Raw genomic sequence first — 26,887 nt, 5'->3', positions numbered from 1 at the left:
TAAACTACAACCTTTCTGCTAACTGTGAAAAGATATCCTTTTATTATGAAATACATACATTTCTATTATAAGCTGAATCCCATGTTTATAGGCCGAAGCTTCTGTTTAAAATGATTATTTCAGAACCAAGTACAAGTCCTAAAAATATACTATGCAGAGCTTAATACGGTATACTTTAATTTTTCTTACTTTGGCAAAAATGGGACAGAAGACAAAATGAAAAAAAAATTTATTTCTTCAGTGTTTTATCCACTGTCAATACTGTATCTTTGATGCAATATATTTGCAAAGAAAAAAACAATCTCAGCTTTTATTTTCCATTTTAAACAACTAGAATATTTACAAGCTGTTCAGAATAACAAACACTCAGACACGCATACACACACACTCACAGACACACTTGAGTACATATATTCTTATCTCTGGTTTATACTGAATGCTGGTAGAGGCAATGAATAGTTTCAGAGCCCACGATCAGAAAAAGGAAACCCATTTTCCTTCCTCACCCCTACCTTCCTAGAACCATTTTTAGTACTCCTCCTTCCATTTCCTCATGCAGAGCTCATTGCCAGAATTGTATAGGGTTAAGGTAATCATTTTTTACAATTTATTTTTACTTAAACTATATAAGCTTTAAAAAAGCATAAGCAGACGTGATTTTCCCACCACTTCTATGATTTTGGTTGTAGGTTCAAGCTTCATATATAAAAAGTCTTGTTCAACCACAATTACACTAAACCCACGAGGCATCTGGAGCAGCCATCTCATCCTCTACTGCTACTCTGTTCTGAATTCCAGGGTATCACCCCATCTGTGCAAATAACAACCAGGAATTCATCCTTATCACAATCTCAGATGACCTTTGTTCCTTCTAGCTTGGCTCCGCTGAATCATAAATTGTCAGGTACAGAGCTGAGGCACAGGAAAAAAGGTATAACCCTATATAATAGGTATGTCTTAGAACAGAATTGTCATATTATAACCTTGCGATGACAATCAGCTCTGGTTCCCCCAAAGAATGTTATGTTGCTTCCATAAAATGGCAGATAATAAAAATTTAGCTCACAAACAGAACTCATTTTCTCTAATTTGGAAAGAATAGGTGGCTGATGGGCAATACAGAGATTCTTATCATACATAATTCTTGACAGGATGACTCTGGTGAGATAATTTAAAGCAGGAAATATGCCTCTGTAAGAAGCAAAATTAGCAGTCTATTCACATACCTTCCAGATCTGTTTGTATGATAATTTCTTTCCAATCACAATTCTTACCTAAATATTTAATGAGTAAAAAATGAGAAGGCCTGGGTGTTTATCAACCAGATTTTTTAAAGAGAAATGAAGAAAAGAGAAGCTGGTTTTTAAATACTTAATTTAAAAAGACTATATATATATCCAACATATTAAAATTTATGCTGCACAAATAAATGGTAATATAATATCTAAGTTTCCTCTTTCTCCAGAGTAATATAAACCAAATTTCCACATAAGACTGAAAGTTCAAAGTCTGTTAACAGAGTCTAAGTATCACCTTTGTCTTTATTGAAATTATTCTCTTCATGCATCTTGGAATTAAAGGAAAAGCCTCTAGAATAAAAGTGGATGCTTTATACCTCATCTAAATAAGGTATCACGTCAAAGGGGAACACTGACTGGGTCTTTGTCCAAGCAAAGTCGTTTCATGTGATTACATTATAGTACAAAAAAGAAAAAGAATGAATATTGAAGACTTAAAACAAAACTAAAACAAAAAAAGGGCTTTGCCCATACTCGTGAAAAAGTAACTAAAACAAATACGAAAGTAATTTATAGTTTTATAGTTAGCAAAAATAAATTCAGAGAATTCTCAAGCAAAAATTACTGTTATCTTCTTCTCAAGTCACATATTTAGGAGAAAAGATTTCTGATTTTCAACTAAAAGAAAAAGATTTTTGCCTTTGGGCAAATCTCAAGTTTAAAAGACCCAGTTCTGGATGAATGTGACTCGATGCAGAATTCCCAAGCAGAGGCAGAAGGATGCTGCAAAGTGGAATATATTAAGGCTAAGCAACCCTTGCTTAGATTTGAGGCTGTTTTTTATATTTCAATATGAGATGAAAAAAATAAACCAACCCAGGAAGGAAAATACACCTTCTTAATGAGTTGCAGTTTCCTATGTAAAAACTTGTATTTCCATTGCTTGACATTTGGTACACCGAGTAATTTTCTGTATCTCACTCAGGACAGAAATATTGTCTGACTAACTCTGTTTCAAGATTCAGTAGAAGTATCTCAGATATATTTGTAATATTTAAAAAAATACTTCAAATCTAATGGAAGTTAATCTTCCAATAATAGAAACTCAAAGAAGGCAGAACACAGATGAAGTCTGTTCACTAATTCCCTGAAAGGTAATCAATCTCCTCTTATCTTAAAAATATACAGCCTCACCATCTACTCCCTCAAGCCCCTTAAATATCAACATCTTATACTACTCTAGACTCTTGGAAAAATTACAGTTCTTTAGAAAAAAGTGAACATATAAAGTTTCATCAAGTATTGAAAAATGGTGTAAAAAGAGGGCTCACACCAAGTTATAAGCTGGAAGATGAACCAAAAATTTAATTTTGAGCTATAAAATGATCTTTACCACTGAATAAGAAAAAAATTACAAAAAAGCTAACAACTTATAACTTATTCCAGGATTCTCTCTAGAGGTGGGAACCCCCCACAAAAGAAACCAAAATCAAATGAGAAGAAAACCAAGAAAGATACCAATAAAATTATTTAAAGCAAGTGAAAAAAATAAAAAAGCTAGTGTTTTAATTACATATTTTTACTTTCAAATTAGGGAATTCTGAAAGTTTTGGCAATCGTGAACTAAAGACACTAATGTATGTGTGCTGAAGTCTTGTATACCAAAGAAAAAGTTAAGCAGGGAATCTAAACAAATAGCTCACGATTCTCCAAGGCGGTGTGGGATGCAGAGACAGAGTAGAATAAGACACATATGATCAATTTAATTAATGAAAGTGTGTATATTTCTATATAACAATTTAGATCAAATTATTCTTAAGACATGAATCCTTCTTCAATGATCAGTGCTTCCCCTGATGCACTTATTAGAGAGACGTATTATGATTTTAAAAAGACTGTAAGTTTTAGACTTAAAAAATAAGAACAGGGCTCCTTTTAGGGTTCCTAATTCATAAATTCACTAAAGGGCTATCTGATAACAAAATGCAACTTGTTTTGAAAAAAATGTCTATTAACTACCCCAAATCAAGACCCAAATATTTATGTTCCATATAAAATCTAGCCTTGCATTTGCAATCTGACTTTTTATAGTGTGTGATGTGTTTAACAACTGGAAGCAGGGGGTGGGCGGCTAGGGAGAAAAATACTTCTAGCCCCCTGACTGAATCATCTGAAGTTCAGATTTCTTTTTACCCTGTGTTGAAAAATGAATTATCTTTTAAAAAACAGAAAAAAGAAAGAAAAATGAATTATCTTCGATTTAAGACTGAAAAGGCTCCACCTATCTTCTCATCTAGGCAATGACCATGAAGAGATCATAATCATCTCAGAAAGGGTACAGCAGCAGAGAGCCTAAGTCTTCTGAAAAAATTTAAAACAGATAAACAGATCATATATCCAGTTTCAGACAAAAAAAAAAAAAAAAAAAAAAAAAGGACCTAAACCTTAATGGCATACTGTAGACTTACCAATGAGGCAAATACAGATTATAATGATAGTATCAGGAAAATACATTTTAATTGGTCAGAATTTAGAAAGGGCACCTTTGGGTGAAGGTTCAGTAAATTATCTGACAAATATTTTTCAACAATTGGTTTTATAAAGTGTGAAGTCTGGAAACATCAACACAAGGCAAACTGGGTCCTGAATAACCACAAAAATTTAAAATTAGAAAAAGGAAAAATAAATAGGTTTTGGAGTGAAAATGCACTAAGATGCTATATAGTAGCTATTTACCCCTTTACTTTTCACTCCTCCTACTGAAGTATTACGCTATACTGGAAAATTACATCAGAATTAGCAGGAAAAACAGCTTCTCTTTCCTGTCGCCTCATCAAAAGATGCTTTAAACCTGTGTTGTCCCACACAGTAGCCACTCAGCACACGTAGCCAGCGACTGCCTGAAATACAGCTAGTACCATATACTGAGATAGGAATACCTTCAATATAATGGATTAAACAAAATGTATGATTGAAATTAATTTCACCTGCTTCTTTTACTCTCCATTCACAGAGGGCAGAAAGATGGCTGCTCCTAAATGCTCAGATGTACAGTCTTCTTTGGAGTTTCATACAAAAAGAGAAAGTATTCTGAAGGATTTAAAAAATGCCAAAAGTTGAAAATTAAATCTAAATTGCAGTTCCCACCTAGTCCAATTGTAAATCTGAGTTATATATTTCCCTGAATACATATTTAAAAAAATCAATAAAATTTAAGTTATGAGACAACATATGAATTAAGTCAATTTCATCACAGTTATAAATATTTCAAATTACAACTACACACTATAAATCACAGGAAAAAAATTCAAGTAATAGAACAAGAAGAGCGGAGGAAAATAAAAGGCGAAGTTATTAAAGCGGGATTGAGCAATAAGAACTGCACCATTTAGATAATTTTGTTTGAACAGATTTTACTTGATTAACTGAACTGCATGTGAGTAAGTTCAAGAGCTAAGACTCTTAAAATAAAAGGCAATCAATCCTTTCTTTACATTCCTGGACATTCATCTTTTTGTTTGGAAAGCAAAAGTGTTTTCTTCCCAGAACTGACCCAGCAGAGCTTGCTCCAGGTGGGAGAAGCAGAGTGGCTGGGGCCCTCACGGCGCTGGAGCCCATCCGGAAAGTGGACACGGGAGTGGCAGGAGTGTTCACAGGACCGATTCACCGACTGTTGGCTCTGCGAAATGCCAGTGATGAAGCTATGTATATCTTGAGATTGAGTGTTCACTTTAAAGGAAACATCCAATTTCCTGGCATGAAGTACAGACTACTAACAGAAAAATGAGCAGCATGATTCCTGCTATGTATGTTTATCAGGAAAGGGAGGGGGTTAATCCCAAAGGCAATTTAAATAAATGGTATTTTATTTTTATATATAAATAAATGCTCTGAGAAATCTCAGACTTTAGTGCATTGTTGTAAAAAATTAGTGCAGTTTTTTTCATTAAAGTTTTTAGCGTTCAAGGAATAAGATAAACCTGCGTCTGTTCATAGTCTCTTTCCCTGTACATTAAACTTTTATACTGCTATATGTTAAACTGAAGGTTTCTACACTGATCTGTTTTTAAAAATCAAGGTAAATGGATTTCATGTTCTATGACAAAACATGGCAATTATTTTTGGCAAAGAAATTAGAAAAATATGAGATCATAGTTTAGAAATCAGGAGTTTGTTGATTTAAAGCATAGGCAATGCATAGGAAAGGATGTATTTTAACAGAACTTTATCCTTCATGCAAAATGTTTTCTTGGCAGCTAACTTAAAAAAATATTTCAGCTTTATTTGGGGATGGAGACAGTGTCAGAGTCAGGGTGAATGGTGAAGGAGAGGTGCTTAACCAAGCCCACTCTATGTTCAAGTCTCTCCTGCAGGATCAAAGTGATACCCGCAGGCATCTTCTGCTAGCTCCTCTTCTCTTCCAATGTCTTGGAATTTTGAGGGAAAAGAAATGTAGTTATAAAACACTGGCTCACACTTCAGCCCCAAGTTCTAGTACCCCAGTTTCAATTATAGTCACGTATTTATCATCAATCTGGACCAGAAGTACTGTCTTGTCGATGTGGGATCTAGTACCTGGATCTCTGCTGCAAGGCACCCATCGGTGAATCACCTAACAATTCAGAATAAAACAAGCAGTTAGTGGCAGAGAACTTGCATACACTCGTAGCCTCTATCCTTAAGATCAGAGGTAGTAATTCAGTTTGTTAATTAAGCATAAGTAGGTAAATCAGCTAAAAACATGCATACAAGTCAGTTATAAAAAAGGCTATAAAAAAGTCAGAACACCAGATAGCTAGCTTCGTAAGAGAACTTACGTGGCCTTCCATGCCCTCCTGAGGACTCCAGTCTTTCCAGCTGTTTCTCCCGGCTTTTAACCGAATGCCCTCATCAGGCCACTGCAGCTCTTTCCTTTTTGACAGGTTGATCCCATCCAGAATTTGACTGGGATCCACAATCTACATTGTAAATAAATATGGATCATTTCCAATTCATTTTTCCCCTGATGATGAAAAATTACATAATCCCAAACAAGATTTCTTTCACAGTACTCTCTGTGTCTCAAATTCTCCACTGCCTACAACAGAATAAAAAACACCTGAAAGGGCCACCTCCCGAATTCCTTTCAGCCCACCGGTAGACTTTCCTGCCATGGCCACCACAAGGCAACGGCTGAATAGAGTACAAATATCACCAGGGAAAAACCGCTTGCTTTCCATTTTGATGCTGGCAGAAACTTTTTGTCAACATTCAAAAATGTTCTAGTCTTCAAACTATGTAATAAAAAGTGTCTTTCCACAAGAGTCTTTTACTCGAAAAACAAGAAATAAAAACAAATGAGGAAGAGAAACGGCGGAAGCAGAACCGCGCGGGCTTACTCACTTGGACTCTGTAAATCACCTCCCCTTTTTTGGCATGTGAATTATTGGCAGGACTTAAGGCGTTGCCTGGCTGTGCATCAGTGGCACTGCTCTGACCTCCGTCAGTCCCAAGAAGGCCCGCGAGGGTGTGATGTTTGCAGGCTGGGATGCTTTGGCTGGAGCTGCTAGAAGAAGGCAGGCCGTGCTGCACACAGGCCACGCCGCTCTGGCTGGAGGGGTCCATCTGGTTGACCACAGAGAGGCGGGACTGGATGGATGACGGCAAGTTCCGAAGCGATATCTGACTGGTGGACGAGCGCCGACAAGGCACGAAGCCCGTGGTGGACATCCGGAGAGATGAGTGCCGGCTGCTGTAGCAGTAAGAGGACTGGCTGGCCACGGAGGCCCGCGCAGGGGACTGCCTGGCCAGGCCCGACTGCACGGAGTGCGAACTGTGGCTCGTGCCTGCGGAAGGACAAACGGCAGCACTCACTCCGAGTGCAACGGCTCTAAATTGCTTTTTCTGTCATTTCTAAGACGTTCCCCCTTAAGCTTCTCACCTTAAATTAGTCGGTGAATTTACTGAACTTAACATTTATACCTAAAACTTTTCAAGTTGCCAAAAAGAAACAAATATCTGCGTCGGTTTACCTGTGTGGTTTTCATAATATAATTTTTATGTGCTGAAGCTTTTTAAAATTCAAATTCTGGGTCGTAAAAAAACACAAATAATTTACAGCAAATAGCAGTATTTAAGGTTGAGATAAATCTAAAAATTTCTTTCATAGAAATACTTCAGAGTATCAAGAATACCTCTTTAATATATCAGAAATGAAATCTCTCATAGAAATCAGACAGAAATATTTATTACCTCCCTTGGGGAGAAGGAAAATTTTCTTCTGTAGGATACAGAAAGAACTAATCATAAGGGAAAAAAAAGATAAGTAAATTGCTCTATACTAAAATTAAGAAACTTCTCATCAAAAAAAGTGAAGCCACTCTTCATAGGAAGAGAATGGAAAAAGATACCTCTACTATAGAAAATTGACAAAGAGCTCCAATCCAGAATATACAAGTAAGAAAAAGCCAGATAGAAAATCGGGCAAGAGAATTCACATGCACTTGAGAAAGAAGAGCTAATAAACTCATTTAAGCTTCGAATCTCAAATATTAGAGCAATGCAAATCAAAACAATACAGCCAAAGACCACTTCCTCCTGTCTTTCTGAGAGAGCAGGGCGCAGAGGAGGGACGATAATGTTCAAAGCTGGTGAAAGTTTACATGATGGGCATTCTGATACACAGCTGGTGAGAGTACCAACTGGTTAAAAAAAACACTGGGGGAAAGATTTTTTGGTATTATGTATCATGAGTCTTCAATTTTCTCATTAACTTTGACTTTATGATTCCATTTTTTAAGTTTCCAGCCTAAGAAAATAGTGATTATAAAGATTTATATACAAAGGTTATTACAACATTCAAAAGAAACCGAATCATTGTTCAACAGGAAGTTAAATATATTAGTTAAAAATTATTAGCCTTTAAAAATGATACTTTCAAAGAAATGCTACTTCAAATAATATATTTTCATATATATATATACATATATATATATGTATATATATGTAAAACAATTAATATAAACAAGTAGGAAAATGTCCAGCTGGGAATCAAACAAAATATTCTATTTCAATATTTCCAAGTAGGTAATACATCATCTTTCTTAGACACATACTACCTGATCCCCCAGTTGGGAGGCTAACCTTATACATAGTTTTGTTTCATATTACCTAGCGTTGGAGGGTGAGATGTGACAGGCGGATGGAGCCCTGCTCCCGATCCCTGGCCTGCATTTCCAGTGCCCCCTTGGGGCACACCACTGTGAGGATCATTGGCAGTTGTTGCATTGTTACTGGTGCAGGAGGTTCCACCCCCGGTATCGGAATCTTCAATATTGCCGCCACTGTTACATCCAGCTCCACAACCTTTTCTTAACCTATGAACAAACACCAGAGTAGGAAGCACCATCCCAAGATCACTTCGATAAGTATTTTATTCTTTTTCTAGCTATTGTGAACATTTAATGCTACTAATGTTCACCTTCCAAAGTCTTTATGGTTCAATCAACATTAGGAACAAAGAAGTCTGTTACCTTTGCATACTGCCCTTTTATATTCACTGCCTCAGTTCTTCCCCATTGACTTCACATTTACACACTCTATCATCTTTGCTCTACCACAGTAAAGAACTGCACATAACAAGTTGAAATTAAGATCACAGCTGGAAACAGAATTCCTGCCAATGTATACAGACCTGAAAACCTAACTGATTTAAATTAAACCTAATTTATGCGGTAGCACACCTGAAGAGAGCTGCTGTAATCATTTCTCTTCTTCGTTTTTTAAAGTGTAGGGTGACTAACTCTCCTGGTTTGCCCATGACTGTCCAGGTTGGCACCGAGAATCCTGCATCCCAGGAAACCACTCAGTCCTGGGCAAACGAGGCCCTTCCAGCATAGCATACATTTTTTAAAAATAAAATTTCTTTGAACGCTACCCTGGTCTGTGTTCTTCCTTCTGTTTCAATAAGGACTGATGTTGAAATGGTGAAATTTTACTTTTTAATGTTGGGTATTCCTGGAAGAATTTGAAAACACCTATTGGAGAATTCGTTGCTCTAATCCTGTTTTTCTTAAGTTCTGATATTTAAGTATCTGAACAACTCTTAAGAAACTGAAAATATTCTGTTACTTTTCTTTACCATCCACCAAATAATGATATTCCTACACCATATATTATCATTTTCTAGACAAAAGGCAGAGAAAAAAATTCATGTGCATCCTTGAAGATACTACAGATGCGAAATTCAAGTGTTGACTAGCTTGTTAGAATCTGCATCTCATAATCAGGAGTTTCAATGTGTATACAGTGCTCCCCCTACTGCTGGAACGAAATAAAAAAAAACAGAGTAATCAACTTGAACACGCTTCTCATATTTTTCTCTAATTTGCCCTGTATGCTGACCCAGACATTCCAATAGTGGCAATATGCTGTAATAGAGTTACAAAAAATTAAACAAAGAGAGGGACCTATTCAAGATTCTACAAAATGCAAGAGCAGTAGTTCTTAACCAGAGTTGTACATTTAGATTTATCTAATAAGAGTTTGAAGACACGAATGCTCAGACTCTACTTCTGGAAGTTCAGCTGTAATAGGTTATATTGTGCCATGGCATCTGTATTTTTCTACAAGCTTTCCAGTGATGCTAATGCTGCTTAGATGAAGAGGGTCAGGACACACCACCACTGTAAAAGGCAATCCTATGGCTCACCTGTGCCAGGTTGACACTATGAAGTTTCTGATATTTCCCAAGCTGATAGGTCCCCCAAGAATTTCTTTAAGCTGTTCATGGCTGTCAGAGTAAGAAGTTGTCAGGGGTGAGACAAAGATCGGGTAGCCAATAGGTTGATCACAAGATGAGTTTATCATGTTTCTCAGAGCTTGCTTGGCATTTTGGATGCTGCCTCTCTCTGGGTTACGGTTACGTAGAAAAACAAGCTCCTGCTGCTGCCCTGCCCACAGACCTCGGACACACTCCTTATTCACCTGGAAACCGGGACACACGGGAATTAGGTTAAGGGGCCAAGAATGAAATTTATATAAACAGAAGAGCAGAAATGGGTGGGATATGAAAGACATCATTTCACAGTTGAAATGATAACCAACTGTGAAAAGCAGGAAACAAAGGTAAGCAGGGCACACTGTGAACAGGAGTTAACCATGTTCCACTGTCATTAGCAGGCTGTTACGTAAGAGGCACCTGCGGCGCTCTTCCCTCTGTATCCTCCTAGCTGATGTCAAAATATTAAGCAAAATGTAGTCTATGTAGTTTTCCAAATTAGTGAATTTTGTAACTAAGATAAAAGATATTTTTGATAGAAATGAGAGGTAACATACTTAGAGAGTGGAAAGAATGTTTGTGACTTTGGGGGTTGATTAAATGAAGAAAAAGTAAACCATTACAAACTATCAAAATAAAAATTTCAGGGATTAAACCTCCAAAAGCCCTGAGATGTTTAAAAAACCAGCCAAACAAAAACAAAAAACCAAGTTAATGTTAGAGTGAACCATTCACAGTTAGCTACTGGTCACTATTAAGTACAAGCTATAGTCTTATTTTGCAACCCAAGAATCACATCATATTAGCAATACAGTGTGGACATTTTAATAAGAGATGCTACCCAAATAAGCACATGTAATAGGCAAAAGACCGCCAAAATAGAAATACACAAAAAATTTAAGGCACATGAGAAAATTTCAAAGGACAAAGTAAATTACTGACAAAATAAATTAAGTGCACATAAACAACAACCATTAATGCAGTATGACTATATTTTTTTTCTGTATGAGTTTCAACTGCTTTTTAAAAGTTTGGATTTTTTTTAAAGATGTGAACCAGTGCCTCAAAGACTTACTTTAATGACCCTGAAGCTCAGGTAGCGCCTGTTGAGCATGATGATTTTGTACTCATTGGTGCCGTCGTCCATGACGTGCCGCAGAGCCAGCAGGGAGGGAGAGTTGGCCAGGACGGCACTCCGCCACGCGGGGTCCCCTTCATGGGCTATTACGAGGTTTTTCTCATGAGATACAATGGCTTCATAGAGCACAGTAGGGTCATCGTATTCATCTGGAGAAGTGAAATGATCCTATAGATAGAAATAAGAAATACATCTTTTTTAGGAAGAGTGACTTCCAGTATGAGGAAAGTGTCTGTAATTATTAAATCAGTTCCTCAGTTAAAGGCCTTAAAAACTGGTTTATATATTTCAAACCAGCACATGTTAATATTATTAGAGATAAATTAGATTCTTAAGCTTATTCAGGTTGGGAATTAGCACATTACTGCTATATTACTTTTGTAAATTCCTCAATCCAACACTATCCTGTAAGTTTTAGCTAAACCATTTTTATTTCCAATTTTTACATATTTTGTTTTCCTCATTCAAGTTGGTTTTTCATATCTGTATTTTTTTTTTGTTAAAGGATTCTCTCACTGTGATCAGTTAAGGAAGGCTAAAACTACAGAAAAGGTCCCTAAGTTGTGTTTCTTTTTAAAGTAGGCACTTTTCACATAAAGCCACATCTCTAGAATGGCTTTAATGTACCATTTTATTCTGCCTCTCATCTAGTTAAGGCTCAAAACTATGAGCTGTGAGGACAGATTAAGGGTCCTAGTCCTAAGGAAGCTAGTCAAGTCTTCCCCCCAAATCCTCTTGGTTTTAGTAACTAATTATCAAATGAATGAGTAGTTATTTAATATCAACCATGTGCAAGAGTCTGTGGAAGGCAGCATGGATGAAACAAAGGGGTACATGAAATGTATCTCCCATTCAGAAACCTACAGATTAACAGAGGATACAGGACACGTTCCCAAATAATCATAACACAAATCTGAATTTCTGGAAATGGTGTGTTATTAAGGAAATATAAATGCTGTATTGGCTGCCCTCATATTTATAACCAAGAGGTTGATAAATTTTTACATTCAAGTAAAATAACTCATTTGTGCTCAAGCCAATTGACGGGAATGTGCGCTTCCTGGAGGGGAGACAGGTGAGAGCAAGAAGGCAATAGCCCCAAGGGTGCATCTCCAAGTCTGGGTTCACCTACAAGAGAATAATCTGAGTATGCACTGTACACTGAGTGCACAAAGGCACAAGTTCTCCAAGACACGATTTCATCTAGCTGTCACGACAACCTTGTTAAATAGGTTGAGCAAGTAATACCAGCATTTTACAAACATCAAAACTGAAGCTCAGAGAGGCTTAGCTGCTTCCCAGGTCTAGAAAATTAGTAATGATTGTACTGCCAGGACTTGAACGCATTTTTAAGGTATTTTTTCATTCCGATTTTTAAAATGAAAAAAATCTTTCGAGTCTAGTTGACGTGAATAGAGAGAGCTACACAATGCAGGTGGTTTTGAGCTGGGTCTTAAAGAACGAACACAATTTCAGTGGATGGAGATGGCACTGTGTGAGGAGGGGAAAGGGCTCCAGGCAAGACAACCTGCTAGTGCCTCGTCCGGACTTCTTTTACTAGGCTGGTGCCCTCCTCTGTCCACTGCTTTGAGTGTTGGCTCTTAACAGCTCACAGCTGTTCCCTCTTCTAAGAACTGACGTTAGCTGATGGAGCTGCCTGAGTAGGAAACACCACACGAGGGTTAGTCTCCCCTTGTTGTGGGGGTGCAAGGAAGGTACACAACATAACTCTTGGTGATAGTCAGACTCCAGAGCTCCCTTTAGAATCTAGAGGAGGCCAGAATTCAGCGGAAAGACATTTCTGCTGGGTGTCTTCCCTTGTTCTTTCCTGCTTCTATCACTTCCTTACAGATTTTTCTGACAACACCCTCCCAATTAATGTCCTGCACAAGAATCCTGGACTCTGACTCTGCTTCTAGAGGTATGGCCTAAGATAGCATTTATACCTTGAAATACTGAGACAGTTCTTGACTTCTGTACCTCATACACCAACCACCCTAACCTTCCTTCTAAATACTGAGTCCGCTCTCCTACAGCAGCAGACAGCTAGATGTCATAAGATGTGCGCTTTCAGCAAGTGGCTCCATTGGGGGAGGAACAACATCGTTGTTTAGTAGGACTAGTACAGTTATTTGAATGGAAAAGAAAAATCATATTCTTAAGAAAATGGACACAAGGTTGAAAGTCATTAAGCATGCCCAAAGTGCAGAATGCTTACTCTTGCCCAGATGTTTCTTTTCACTGGGCTTAAAAAGGTTGAAAGTTCTATGTACATCATTCAGCACTGTTTTACTGGCAAAATATTGAAACAAGCAGAATGTCCATGAATAGGGAAACAGCTGAATAAATGGAGTGGAAATTATACTCTGAAATACTACAGAGTCATTAAAAATGTGAGGCACATTAGTACTCCAGATCACTTTATACAGCATGATTTACATTTTACAAAGGAAAATATTTATACATATAGTTTGAAATGTCTATATGAACTTGGGGAAGTCATCAACTTATTGGCAGTGACTGCTTCTTGGGCATATGGAATGATGGGGAGATGTTAGCTAGCTCTTGGGAGATGTTTACTTTTGAATGTTTTTCACCATTTCTAAAATAAATACAAAGAGATAATGTTCCCAATTCGTCAAGGAAATTTTTCAGAAGCATTCGAGAAATACACTGGAGGAGTTATAAGCAGATACAAAGAAAAGATTTTTTGAAAACAGTGAAACTTATTTAACATTCATCGGCCATCAAGCACTGCGCTCAGTGATGAGCACGTGAGGACTGATAAGAAATTACCCCTGTCTGCAAGGAGATCACGGGACTGTAAGGTTTTCACTATGTAGCTCTTGTATACCAACCAAGCTAGACTCTGGTTCTAACAATCATGTAAATACTTAAAGAGACTAGTAAAAAACAAAAAATAAGGAAATAAGCTGTTATTTTATGAAATGATTACATAGAGGACAAGAGAGAATACATGAAAAGGACAATTTGCTTACTTTCTCTGAGTTTTGGTTAATTTTCATCTACAAAAATTGGGATTAAAATAATTTCCTAGCTTGTGGGTGACACAATGTGTATGAGAGTACTGCTACAATGTAGGGCACTGTAAGATTATTATACAGATAACAGTTTTAACTTCTAAAGTAAAAACATGTAACACACTAGATTGGAGAATTAAAAAATAAAAAAACTGTAAAGGAAAAAAGCAGAAGTTAAAAGAACACCTATGAAGTGCTAAAAACACTATCAAAGACTATGTCTGAAACAAAGGTTAATGGAAATTTTGTATTTTTAGTTCTCTGGGAACAGAATCTCTCTTTTACAAATCCAGTCTGAGGTCTGGCTTTCATACAATAAATTGCACCCATTTACGAGCACAGTGAGATGCCCATGACAGCTGTGCACACCCAGGTAACCACAGCTACAACCTAGACATAGAACACTTCCACCCCCCGGAGTTCCTTCCTGCTCTCTGGCATTGTCTCCACATCCTAAGCAACCACTGATGTGCCATCCATCACTACAGATTGCTCTGGCCTGTTTTAAACTTTATATAAATAATACAATATGCACTCATTTTATGTCTGGCTTCTCTTGCTCTGCATAATGTTTGAGATTCATTCTTGCTGTGGTATTTCACAGTAGATCATTTTTTATTGCTAAGCAATATTCTGTCTGTTGCTGAACGTCTGCGTTGCTCCCAGTTCTGGGCTATTAGCACTAGAACTGCTATGCACATTGCGTGTATGTGAGTCTCTGTGTGGACATCCACTTTCACTCTTTTGGGTAAATATCTGGGAGCAGAACTGCTGGGACATGTGGCAAGTGTGTACTAATCCTTCCTTTTAATATATAAGCCTCTTGTGGATTTTCATGAGTCCCTAACATATGAACTTTGGAGATGACCAATGCTGATTTACATCCCAGCCTGCGAGTCCTTCACGAGCAACCCACTGTCTGGTCAAAGTGATGCTCAGTGAACGGCTGTTGCTTCTTACCTTACAGGTCAATCTCACCCTCTCAATAGTGTATGTGAATCACAGGGCTTGCACCTGGGTTCTCACTCCGCCTCCCCCAGCCCTCCATGGCTCCCAGTTCCTGACTCCACCTCCTGACTCTCCCTGTTCATCACTGCTGTTGCCAGTCATGGCTAATGATGACAGTGTGCTGTACCCAAGTGTGCTTGGCCTGATCATAAGGCAGAGAACCACTGTCACAGGCACTAATGTTCCAGCTAAAAAACATGTAAGGAAATGGACCTGGCAGCAACAGGCAAGAGCCTTGTAGGGAGAACCAGGGACAGAGACCTAAGGTGTCAGAAAGCACAGAGAGCCTGTGCTTCAGTTTCATCTCAGCCACATGGAGATGAAACATCTGTCATGACGTTCAGAACTAATTGAAGACGTCTGTCAAGAGCTGACAGATAATTATGCTACATAAAGGAGTATTTCTTTTTTTCTTCTTTTTTTATGCAAGTATCTTTTTTTAAACATTTTTTGACTTATAATCATTTTACAATGTTGCATCAAATTCCAGTGTAGAGCACAATTTTTCAGTTATACATGAACATATATATATTCATTGTCACTTTTTTTCTCCATAAGCTACCATAAGATCTTGTGTATATTTCCCTGTGCTATACAGTATAATCTTGTTTATCTATTCTACAATTTTGAAATCCCATCTATCCCTTCCCACCCTCCGCCCCCTTGGCAACCACAAGTTCATAAAGGAGTATTTCTTATGTAGTAGAGATACAACTGGTACTTTTGAGAAATTTGAAAATTTAAAAAATACTTTAATATGAAGTCATTATCTTTTTCTTTTAAATACAATGAATTTTGTCTCAATGCTCTACACTAGTCTGAAGATGGACAACTCTATTTGATCCTAAATGTATATTTTCCCCATCATCTTCAAAATAGTATTCTATTTTTCACAGAGATTTTCAAATAATATAATCCTTATCAGTAATGATCCTAAACCGTATGGGATGTTAACTTCATTTCAACACTTTGGACCATCATAAAATCACTCAAACAGTAATTCACCCTTGGGGGAAAAATTCAATCTGCTTTGAGCACAGCAGATGCATTTTAGGGAATACTTTATGTGTTCTCCATCATCAGACTGATAATTACTGACAAGTGGAATGACTAGAGCAACAAGTGCCAGTACTTAATTTCAAAATATATTCTTAAAATGATCCAGGGCTTTGGATATGCATTTTGGGGCCTCGTTGTAATTTTACTACCTTCGTAGGGTTATTTAATTAAGGCTTAATCTGTCCTAACCATCTATTATTCCATATAACATGCTAAGTGAAGCTCACAGTTCAGTGATAGCAGCACTTATAAGACTCGAGACGGTGTCACACTGCGTTGGGAGTCAGCTAACATTCACCCACAGAAGGCGCATGAATTACAATCACTACCATTACAGGGACCAAAGACTTTTATTTCCAGTTTGTCACTGCCTGTATTTTTCCTCAAGTTCATGCCCAGATCAGTCACTCTCTAATGTTAAGATTCAACTTTACTGTTAGAAACACAGGTTCCGGCTCATAAGATTTAATATTGTGCCATCACTCATGTTTTTCTTTGTTTTAAATCAGAGTATTTCTCAAAAGGCTGGTTCCTAAGAAATGTAATTTGGAAGTCAAGTTGAGAAGTACCACTGAACACCAGTAATGCATTAGAAATGTCCTCGTCTTACCTGGTGAAGCTTAATGGACATACGAATTCCAGGCACTACTACTTTTCTTAGCAATTCCATGTCAGCAAAGATCCATTCATCTCGAATTGAAGAAATACGGAAATCTCCCTTAAATAGGGCATGCAATCCATAGAGGAATGACTCTAAATTACTGTTAAGATTGGAGATAAAAGTTTACACATTTTGACAAAGATCTTCCATCACACTGATTCTAACATCTGGTTATGCATCAGAATCATCAGGGAGTGTTCTGAAAACACAGAGGCCAAGAACGAATGTCAGCACCCCTGAGTCAGAATCACAAGGGGCTGCTCGACCTGGGACCCCTGTTTATGAACCACTGTAATAGCGAGTCCATGAAAATGAACAACAGGCAAAGTGTTTACAAGTTAAAAGAAATTAAGGAGGGCTTAATGGAAAACATGTAGGAATCACAGAAGAAACATAAAACCTATGGTATTACTTAATTCAAATTCATCTGGATTTATAGGCAAGAAAACCAGTTTATATTAGAGTCTCAAAGTCTAATGTACCATTATATTAAAAGTATAAATGCTGTGAACAAAAATGTAAGGCAGAAAAATAAAAAGAGGTGAATTGTTAGAAAAATAGATCTATACAGGAGAGACCAACCATACGTTATGGGGTGATTATTTTTTAAAATGTCTTAAATCCATAAAATTCTTGTTTTCTGGGGGGGGTAGTTAAGTTTATTTATTTATTTATTTTTAGCGGAGGTACTGGGGATTGAACCCAGGATCTCATGCATGCTAGGCATACACTCTATCACTGAGCTATACCTCCCCCCACAAAATTCTCATTTTCAATGGTTGCCCAAATGTGTGAATTTTAAAAGCCAGATCTGTTAACCACTTAGAACTCAACTATGTTTAGCAAAAAAGATCTATACAATACAATATCTGAAGACACATTTGCAATAAATTAGCATAGAATGCTTTCATAAAAAAAGATTTTGCATTTTTCGGATAGAAACACCTTCTTTACCTGGACATATGGTGGGATGCAGTCCCCAAAGCTCTCCGTCCTAGAACACAGAGTCCATAACAAAGTGTCACCAGAGATGAATCTTTGTCCACATCCAGTGGCTTTAAAAAAAAAAACAAAGAACGGAGTGAAGGGGGTCAAAAGGTACAAACTTCCAGTTATAAAATAAGTAAGTCATGGGGATGTAATGTACAGCATGGTGACAACAGTTAATAAAAATGTACTCTATATTTAAAAATTGCTGACAGAGTAGGTCTTAAAAATTCTCATCACAAGAAAAAAATAATTCTGTAACTATGTTTGGTGAAGGATGTTAACTAGACCTGTAAAATGTGTGATCATTTTACAATATACACAAATACCAAATCATTGTGTTGTACACCTGAGACGAATTAATGTTATGTCAATTACACCTAAAAAAGGAGAGGGAGGGAGGGAGGGAGGAAGGAAGGAAGGAAGAAAGGAAAGAAAGGAGAGAAAGAGAAAGAAAGAGAGAAAGAGAGGGAAAGAAAGAGAACAGAGGAGCACTGGTTACCAGAAAGGTATGTAAGTCACAAATCAGAAGGTATCTATTTAATAAATCACAGAGGTTAAGGAACTCAACTAGTATACCTTCTAACTCTTCAAATAAAATTTCTAATGAAAAGAAACTTAATAAAACAGCATAAAATGAAGTATGAATGTGTATGAGGAAGTTCTTTGGAATCTTTAAATGAAATCTAATACTTTATGATACTGGAACATTTTTTAAAAATAGCTATATTGCAGAGTATTAGGGTCTTAGCTAAACATCTCAAAGTACTTGTTGATACACATCAGTACTGATACTGTTCTCTCCTGAAAATACAACATTCTATTAATCAGTTATTTCTGGACTTAACTTGGCAAGCAGGCTATGAGTGACAGCTGCATTAGCCTATTAGTGACTATAACTATAGTAAAGAAAGTCAGATTGTTTTCTGTAGAATATTGCTTCCCCTCAACCTTTTAATTTTTTAAACAACTGCGTACTTTGATTACTAATATACTTATCATATATATGAAATATATACTTTAATAATTACATGCATATATATACACAAACAAAATGGTATACCTTATATAATACTAAAGAAAATTTTGAGGGGAGGGTACAGCTGAGCAGTAGAGTGCGTGCTTAGCATGTACAAGGTCTTGGGTTCAATCCCCAGTACCTCCATTAAATAAATAAATAAAATAAAAATAAACCAAATTACTACCCCTTCCAAACCAAACAAAAATATTTTAAAAAAGAAAATTCTGGAAGCATCTCATTTACAAAAAAACAATCCAGCTCAGTGATTTTCACAGTGTAATCCTAGGACACAATATTAGCGTCATCTGGGAAATTATTAGAAATGCAAATTCTTCAGCCACTTCAGACCTATGAAGTCAAATTCTGGAGGTGGGGGCCACCAATCACACTCCAGGTGGTCCTAACGTCTGTTAACCACTGAAGAACCGTGGATGTAGGGTGATGATGAGCTTAAGCATTCTAACTTTGCCAATGGCATATATATTTGGCTTTATAAACCATTAACTTATAAACAAAAAAGGGCAGCTGGCTAAGACAGCAACTTAATATAGACTGGTTAATTATTACCCTTAAGTAATTTAGTTAATAACAGTAACTGTGTAGGAAGATCCTCTAGTTTCTTCCCAATTAGAGTGATTTTAAAGATATATCACCTCTTACAGCACTTATCCTAGTTTCAACAAGCAGGCTCTTTGAAGGAATTTTGGGTCCAAGTTACAATACAGTAGATAAAGAATTTGAGAGTACTTGTTTTAAGAAATAGGAAAGAAAAATACAAGAGAGAGTGGGTGTGTACAGACCTGAAGTTATATAACTAAAGGTGGTTATAATGGATGATGAAATTATGGATAATTTTCTTCCTTTTCTATCTCCCTCCCTCCCCTACCTAGTCAACTTTCCATGCTGGAACTGTATTGCTTCTGTGATTGAAAAAAAAAAATTTTTTTTAATTTAGTTCAGGCTTCCCCACCTGGACAAGATGGAGTAATAAAGATCAGATTTGCCATTGGACCTTAAAGATCTGGACAGAATACATGAAACAATGGTTTTGAGACACTGGATGCTAATCCCTGAGAGATGGGAAACAATCAGGTAGCCCTACAAGAGTTTCCAGGCCAAACCACAAGGAAGAGGAACACAGGGAGAGCCTAGAGGTCTCCAAGCGGAGGAGACAGCTGCGAGTCTGGGGAGGTCAAGGTGGCCAGAGTTGGCAGGGCAAAGCGCCAAGGAGGAGGGAGATCCCTAGAGAGAGCAAGCTCTGGAGATCTGCAGAGGGTCCCTCTTGAGTCTTCAGCAGATTAATGTTCAGCGCATGCAGCAAAGGCCCAAGGCCAAGAAAAGAACCATCAGAAAAAAGCAGAAAGGAACAATGGAAGGTCTTGTGACTGGCTAGAGTGCTCAAAAGAATACTGCCTTGGTAATGAGGAGAAATTAGCCCCAGACTAAAGGCTGCTTTGGTCCCTTCTACGAAAGCTTAGAAGTAAACCCTGAAAGGATCAAAGTGTTCCCAAGGAATTTAATCGTGTCACACAACAAAGTTCAAGAATATTTATAGGAATACAAAAATATCCAGCAATCATCACGGTAAAATTCACGAAGTCTCACACCCAATCAAAAACTGTCAGGCTTGCAAAGTAGCAGGAAAATAGGACCCACGATGAGAAAAAAATAACCAACTAATCACTCAATCAAAAGTGACCCAGAATTGACACAGATTAGAATTAGTCAATAAGGACATTAAAAGTTATTATAACTGTATTCCATAAGTTCAAAAAGACAGAAGATTGACAGCATGCTAAGTAGAGACATGAAAGATTTAAACAAATGAAGACATAATCAAACCTCAAGAGATACAAAATGCAATGTCTGAGAATAAAAGATACACTGGATGAGATTAATGGCATATTATACAATGCAGAAGAAAAAATAAATAATCTAAAAAATACAGCAACAGTGCAAGGTTGGGTATAGCTCAATGGTAAAGCAAATGCTTAGCAGGCACAAGGTTCTGGGTTCAATCCTCAGTACCACCAGTTAAATACACACACACACACACACACACACACACACGTACAGAAACTATGAAAAATTAAACATAGAGACACAAAAAAGACTGCAAAAAAAAATACAGAGCATCAGTGAACTGTAGGACAACTTCAGGCAGCCTTATATAAATGTAACTAGAGTCCTCCAAAACAGGGAAAGAGGAAAAGACAGAAAACATTTGAAAAAATAACTGAAATATTTCCAAATCTGATAAAAACAATATACACCTAAGAATTCAAGAAGCTCAACAAACTCCAAGAACAAGAAACCTGAAGAAAACTGCATCATAATTAAACTGCTTAAACTACCAATGAAGAAACTCTTAAAAGGAAGCCAGTGAGAAAAGACACACTATTACATTGTACACACAGGCATATATTGCTTTATTGCACTTTGCTTTATTGTGCTTTGCAGATACTGGGTTTTTTTGGGGGTTTTGTTGTTTGTTTTTTTACAACTTGAAAGTTTGTGGCAACTCTGCATTGAGCAAGTCTATTGGCACCATTTTTCCCAACAGCATTTGCTTACTTTATGGCTCTGGGTCATATTTTGGTAATTCTCAAAATATTTCAAACCCTCCACCAGCAAAACGATTATGACTTGCTGAAGACTGAGATGAAGGGTAGCATTTTTAGCAATGAAGTATTTCTAAATTAAGTACTGTACATTGATACATTTTTAGACATAATACTATTGCACACTTAGCATGGTATAAACATAACTTTTATATGTACTGGGAAACCAAAAACTTCATGGGATTTGCTTTACTGTGATACTCAATTTATTGAGGTGGTCTGGAACAGAACCGGCAGTATCTCTGAGGTGTGCAGTGTGCCTTTATTATTTGTGTAGAGGAACAAAGATATGACTACAGACTTCTCATCAAAAACAATGCAAGCCAGAAGGCAGTGTGTAGCCACATCATTAAAGTACTGAAAGAAAAAGTAATTGGTTCAATCCTAGTAGTTCTGTTTTGTTACTGCTAGAGAAGGCATGTGGCTTACATCCTCAACTACATCAGAAATTCTCATAAAGAATTCTTGCTAATACTAACAACAGTGGTGAAAGAAATGTATTGTCATTTAAGAAGCAGGGAGCAAAGTCAAGTTGAGAATCCTTCCAATTAGCATTCCAGGCAATTTTAATGCAGTTAATCCAGGGCCACACTTACAAAAACATTTCAAACTCTTTAGAAGACGGGTACAGCTATCATATGAAAGATCATACAATATACATAAAATAAAGGAGGAAAGAATAATTTTTTATTTCTGTGCAATATGCAAATTAGAAAACTATCTTGGAGGAAACTGTGGAAAAACAGTCTGGAGGCAACTTTTTCAACATTCTGGTAAGGGTACCAGAACTTGGAGTCAGCAAATCCTTCTGGTTTAATTCCCTAGGAGGAGGCTACGCTGGGAATGGTGATTCAGGAAACAGAGAGCACAGTTTTTAGGAGGTAGGGCTAATCTTGCACAATGTAAAAGGAAAACTGGGATGTGAAGGGATTACATTAATTTTCCTGATAATTTTCTTCTAGAGGGGAGTACAAGAATAGAATATAAGCCAGACTGACCTAGTGATACTAAGCTATCTGAAGACTGGGGATACCCAAGTTTGGAGGTAAACCTTTTGAATGTATAATTTATCAGCCATTAAGAGGGTAACTTCTCTGAGCTATGTCCATGACTTTGGCAATAATCCCTAAGAGATTATTTATTCCTTAAATTTAGGAAGGATTGAGCCTGTTTCTAAGCAAGTATAAGTTTCTAGCCCAGGTGACCATGGTTAAACCAAGCAAAAGTAACCCAATATCGTCTAAGCCAGAGAAAGGCCATTAGAATAATACGGCCACTACCCGCCCCCACTCCCGCCGCCCCCAAAGTCAGTCCTATGCAAGGATTTGAGGACAGTATGCAAAGCATTCTATTTCATTTATGAAAAAATTAAACTGCTTGTTATGTGTTGAAAAAAGAGATTAGCTATAAGGTCCTCCATTTCCAAACACTGCTGGTCCTTTTTCTGAGCCTCTTCTTAGGTTATTTTATTCTATTCTTTATTCCTTCTTTAGAAATATGCTACTCTGCTCAGTATCTATTGTGCATCCAGTATAAAAGCTGTTCAGTGAGGAATTACAAGGATGCTCCCTTTCTTACTGAGGAAGTAAGGAGAAAGGAGGCTGATATAATGGGGAATCTTACTCCACGTAGGTGTAAAGGACTAAACCAGGTGCTACATCTCAAGACAGACAGTGTGCACATCCCAAACCACAACGAAGGCACTGGTTGTCAAAGTGGCTCGTGAGGCTCCACGATCTGGAGCAATCCTGTACGTAGGGACGCCGGTAGTTAAACTGCACAAAACTTGTGCTTGAAAAGCGTAGTGGTGGAAGAACTAGATTTTGGAACCTAGGCCTTGGTAGGTCTAACCAGTGGGGGCAACATTGTCATGAGAGCCATGGGACCTAGAAGGGAAACTGGTAAAGTCTATAATTCACCTTACCTTTAGGATAAAACAAGTTGTTCTGAAATGTGGGTTAGAAAACCCCTGAATTACAATCACCTGTGTGATACAGATTTTGGGTTCCCAGCCTAGAACTACAGGATTAGAACTGCTCAGACGAGGTTCAGGAATCCGCATTTTTACACATTCCTATGTCATTTTTAGCCATGCTAACATTTTAAAGTCAACAGTCTCGATGAGCATTGTCCAGTATGGTAGCCACAAACCTACATGGGCTATTAAATTCAAATCAATTAAAATTAAGTAAAATTTAAAATTCATTTCCTTAGTCATATTGGCCACATTTCAAGTGTCTCATTATTCACCATATGTGGTGGGTTAGCAACTACCACACAGAGCAGCACAGAATGTTTCCAACATGGCAGAAAATTCTATTAGCACTGGTCTAGACTTTGGATATGGGACAAAGATGTTAAATTATCCGTAAGTGTGGTATGTGTGTCTGAGGGGTGGGGATGTTCCAAAAATTAGTCTTCAAGAAGGTGTTACATGCGATCTGTAACCTAGATCTGTGTGTATGTATGTGCATGCACAGGGTGGAGGGGGTGCTGCTGGGACAGTGAGATGACCACACTGCAGATGAAATGACAAGGGAGACTGCTTTCTCGAACCTGTTTTGGCAGAATTGGCTGGTTTGGCCCAAACATAATGAACATAATGAACCAGACAAGTTCTCTTACCCAGAGAGTCAGAACGAGGAAAGTCTAGAAAAACTGATCTCTTTGGAAAAATAGAATCAAAGAGTTATCAACAAAATAAACACACTCTACCTTTGCTCTTCGGGAAGAGCAATACTCTATCCAGTTGAGGTAAATCACACAGAAACTCTCCCTGGATATGCCTGCTAGTCGGTGGTCATAGTCTTCATCAATGTTTGGATTAAATGTAGGGTCCACATCAACATAATTTCGATCTGCACACAGACGTAGTCCTTCCTGCATTGTCTCATTAGCGAGCCACTCCTCTAGTTTAGCAGAGGTTGTAACATAATAAATGATACCCTAATGAGAAAAAGATTTTAAAAATTCAGGCTAAATCACAATTTGAATTAATTCCAGTTTCTTGGTGAATTAATTCCAACTGTTTATACGGATAGTATGAATCAAAAATACACCATTCCAGCTCAATACTGTAAGTATCCTATTTTAAGAATGCTATAGTAATATATCTCAGGACTTCCTGGATGAAAAAAAATGAATACTTTCAAAATCACAACCATAAATTCAGCAAGGCAACTTCAAAACAACTCTAGTCTACTGAGTTTAGGATCTTCTAAAAACAATTCTAGTCTACTGAATTTAGGATCTTTTAAGAGAGGTGAAAAACCTTTATTGTGGTGCATTTAGAGAAATCTGTCATAGAAAGCTATTAAACCATTTTGTGCTCCTGTGTTAAGTTATAAAAATATAACTATAATAAAGTTGTAAGGTCAGTCTCTAGCTCCCTGAGGTTGGGTTTAATCAAACATTAAATAGAAGACTCATGGGTTCAGTTCAATCAGCATAAATGAGGTGGTACACAGAGGTAGTCACACACGAATCATTAAGATTTAGCACACATTTTCCTCTTGAAAATGTTGGCTTCGCCTGTATAGCCATGCTGTATTTCTGTAAAATCTTCAGCAAAAATAGAATACCTGTGCAGTAAAGAACTAACCTTGCCCAAAGAGAGGTTTGGCCTTCGCACTTGGGTTCTGGGAGGTAATCTCTAGTCCTTTGGGATGACCTGCCTGATAAGAGGCTTTGTTTTCTATTATTATTATTTTTTTGTTCAAAAAAGATTTTAATGGAGGTACTGGGGATTGGACCTCATGCAGATAGAGGCCTCATGCACTCTACCACTGAGGTATACCCTCCCCCCCAAGAGAGGCTTTATTTACCTGGAGGCTTAGAACCATGAGGTCTAGAGGAGCTGGAGACCAAGGCTGGCCAGGTGGGTGGTCAACCAAGTCTAAGTCACTGTGCATCAATAAAAACTGCGTATTGAGGCAGGTCCCTAGTTGGCAACACCCTATGGGTACTATCACATGCCACTGTTACTGGGAGAAACAAACCCTGTCTGCACAACTGCACTGGGAGAGGACAACTAGGAGCTCATGCCGCAGGGTCTCTGGGCCTGCCCAATGTACCTCGTCCCTTGGCAGGTTTCAATCTGCTTCTTACCATCTAACCGTGAGTATAATGTAATAAAATCTAACCGTGAGTATAAGGACTTTGCTGGGTTCTGTGAGTCCCTCTAGCAAATTACTGAACCTCAGTGGGGTCTTGGGGAACCTCCCAAATCTTTCAATACTTTCAGTTTATTGAAAGCAGTGCAAAGCAGTGGCTAACAGCCAGGGCTCACACAAGCCTGGGTTTTAAATCCCTAACTCCACGTGCTAGTTAGAGGACTTTGGCTAACTTAACTTTTGATCCTTAACTTATTTATCTGTAACACAGGGATGTAATATTCCTTTAGAGAATTAGGTGAGATACATATATGTGTATGCATGCACACGTGCAGCAGGGTATTCCTTAACATGATGCCTAAAACATATGAGCTCCAAATGGTAGCTATTAGTATTAACGAACAAATGTAATAAGTTCCACTAAAGAAAGAAACTGCAAGAATTTCACAGGTATATTTTACTGACTTGACTGGATAATAGAGAATTTAATCACTACTTGCAAAGCACAAGTAACACACACACACACACACACACACACACACACGTCTTTTCCAAGAAAAGCTTGTGATTGTCAGAAGAGCTAAACAGGCACATACTCTTACCTTGACATAGTAAGTGGTGAGTACTTTCCGAAGATCAAAGACTTGAAGCATGGAAGCAGCACTGTTGTCAGTGATGCTATAACCCTCCAGAATATACTTGGTGACTATCACTTCCCAAGCTAGCCAGCGCTGGCTAAATGCAGCATTAAATGAAAGCACATGAGGAATATGGCCAGGTTCACAACAGCAAAATCCTTCATCTTCCTCAACACCTTCCGTAATGGCTTCCACTTCCCGCTGTTGACAGTAAGTACCTTAGAGAGAGAGAGAGAGAGAGAGACCGCTGACCATTAAGGTAAAAAAAACATGAAGTAGAAAAACAAATGCTTCAAAGACATAAGAAATTCAGAAAAAAAGACAGATTCTGTAACAACTGAAAGTAAGTGGCTGACTTGCCTCAGACTGTTCATTAGCAAACCGCAGCCCGCTCCCAGACCCCAGGCAGACTATACTCATCTTCTGCGGAACCACAATGCGCATTAGCACATTCAGAGCTCTGAGAATTTGTGCAATAAAGTAACCTCCTTAATTCTGATTCGATTCCCAAACTTTTCAAATTTGGGTATACAATTGCATTCATATCAAATGAAGGCCAAATGAGTAAAGGTACATCTTATGAAGATTTGAGTTAACTCGAAAAC

At 37.6% G+C, this 26,887-nt stretch overlaps 1 protein-coding gene across 2 annotated transcripts in view; it reads right to left on the bottom strand.

The window, feature by feature from the left end:
* Positions 1–212: 212 nt before the first annotated feature.
* Positions 213–26,887, bottom strand: part of PCNX1 (pecanex 1) — a 157,501-nt gene continuing 130,826 nt past the window's right edge. For both annotated transcript variants that reach the window (XM_032482298.1, XM_032482299.1), the window contains 10 exons: positions 26,247–26,500; positions 24,248–24,478; positions 17,858–17,958; positions 16,853–17,003; positions 11,072–11,302; positions 9,928–10,202; positions 8,388–8,593; positions 6,621–7,063; positions 6,056–6,196; positions 213–5,850 (listed from right to left, as the gene is read on the bottom strand). In XM_032482298.1, the coding sequence (XP_032338189.1) occupies positions 5,710–5,850; positions 6,056–6,196; positions 6,621–7,063; positions 8,388–8,593; positions 9,928–10,202; positions 11,072–11,302; positions 16,853–17,003; positions 17,858–17,958; positions 24,248–24,478; positions 26,247–26,500 (2,174 nt within the window). In that variant the 3' untranslated portion in view covers positions 213–5,709. The remainder of the gene's footprint in view (positions 5,851–6,055; positions 6,197–6,620; positions 7,064–8,387; positions 8,594–9,927; positions 10,203–11,071; positions 11,303–16,852; positions 17,004–17,857; positions 17,959–24,247; positions 24,479–26,246; positions 26,501–26,887) is intronic.

Source organism: Camelus ferus, chromosome 6, assembly GCF_009834535.1.
Source record: "Camelus ferus isolate YT-003-E chromosome 6, BCGSAC_Cfer_1.0, whole genome shotgun sequence".
In the NCBI taxonomy this organism is placed as follows: Eukaryota; Metazoa; Chordata; class Mammalia; order Artiodactyla; family Camelidae; genus Camelus; species Camelus ferus.
The sequence above is the reverse complement of the archived record's forward strand: the minus strand, read 5'-3'. Positions and strand labels throughout refer to the sequence as shown.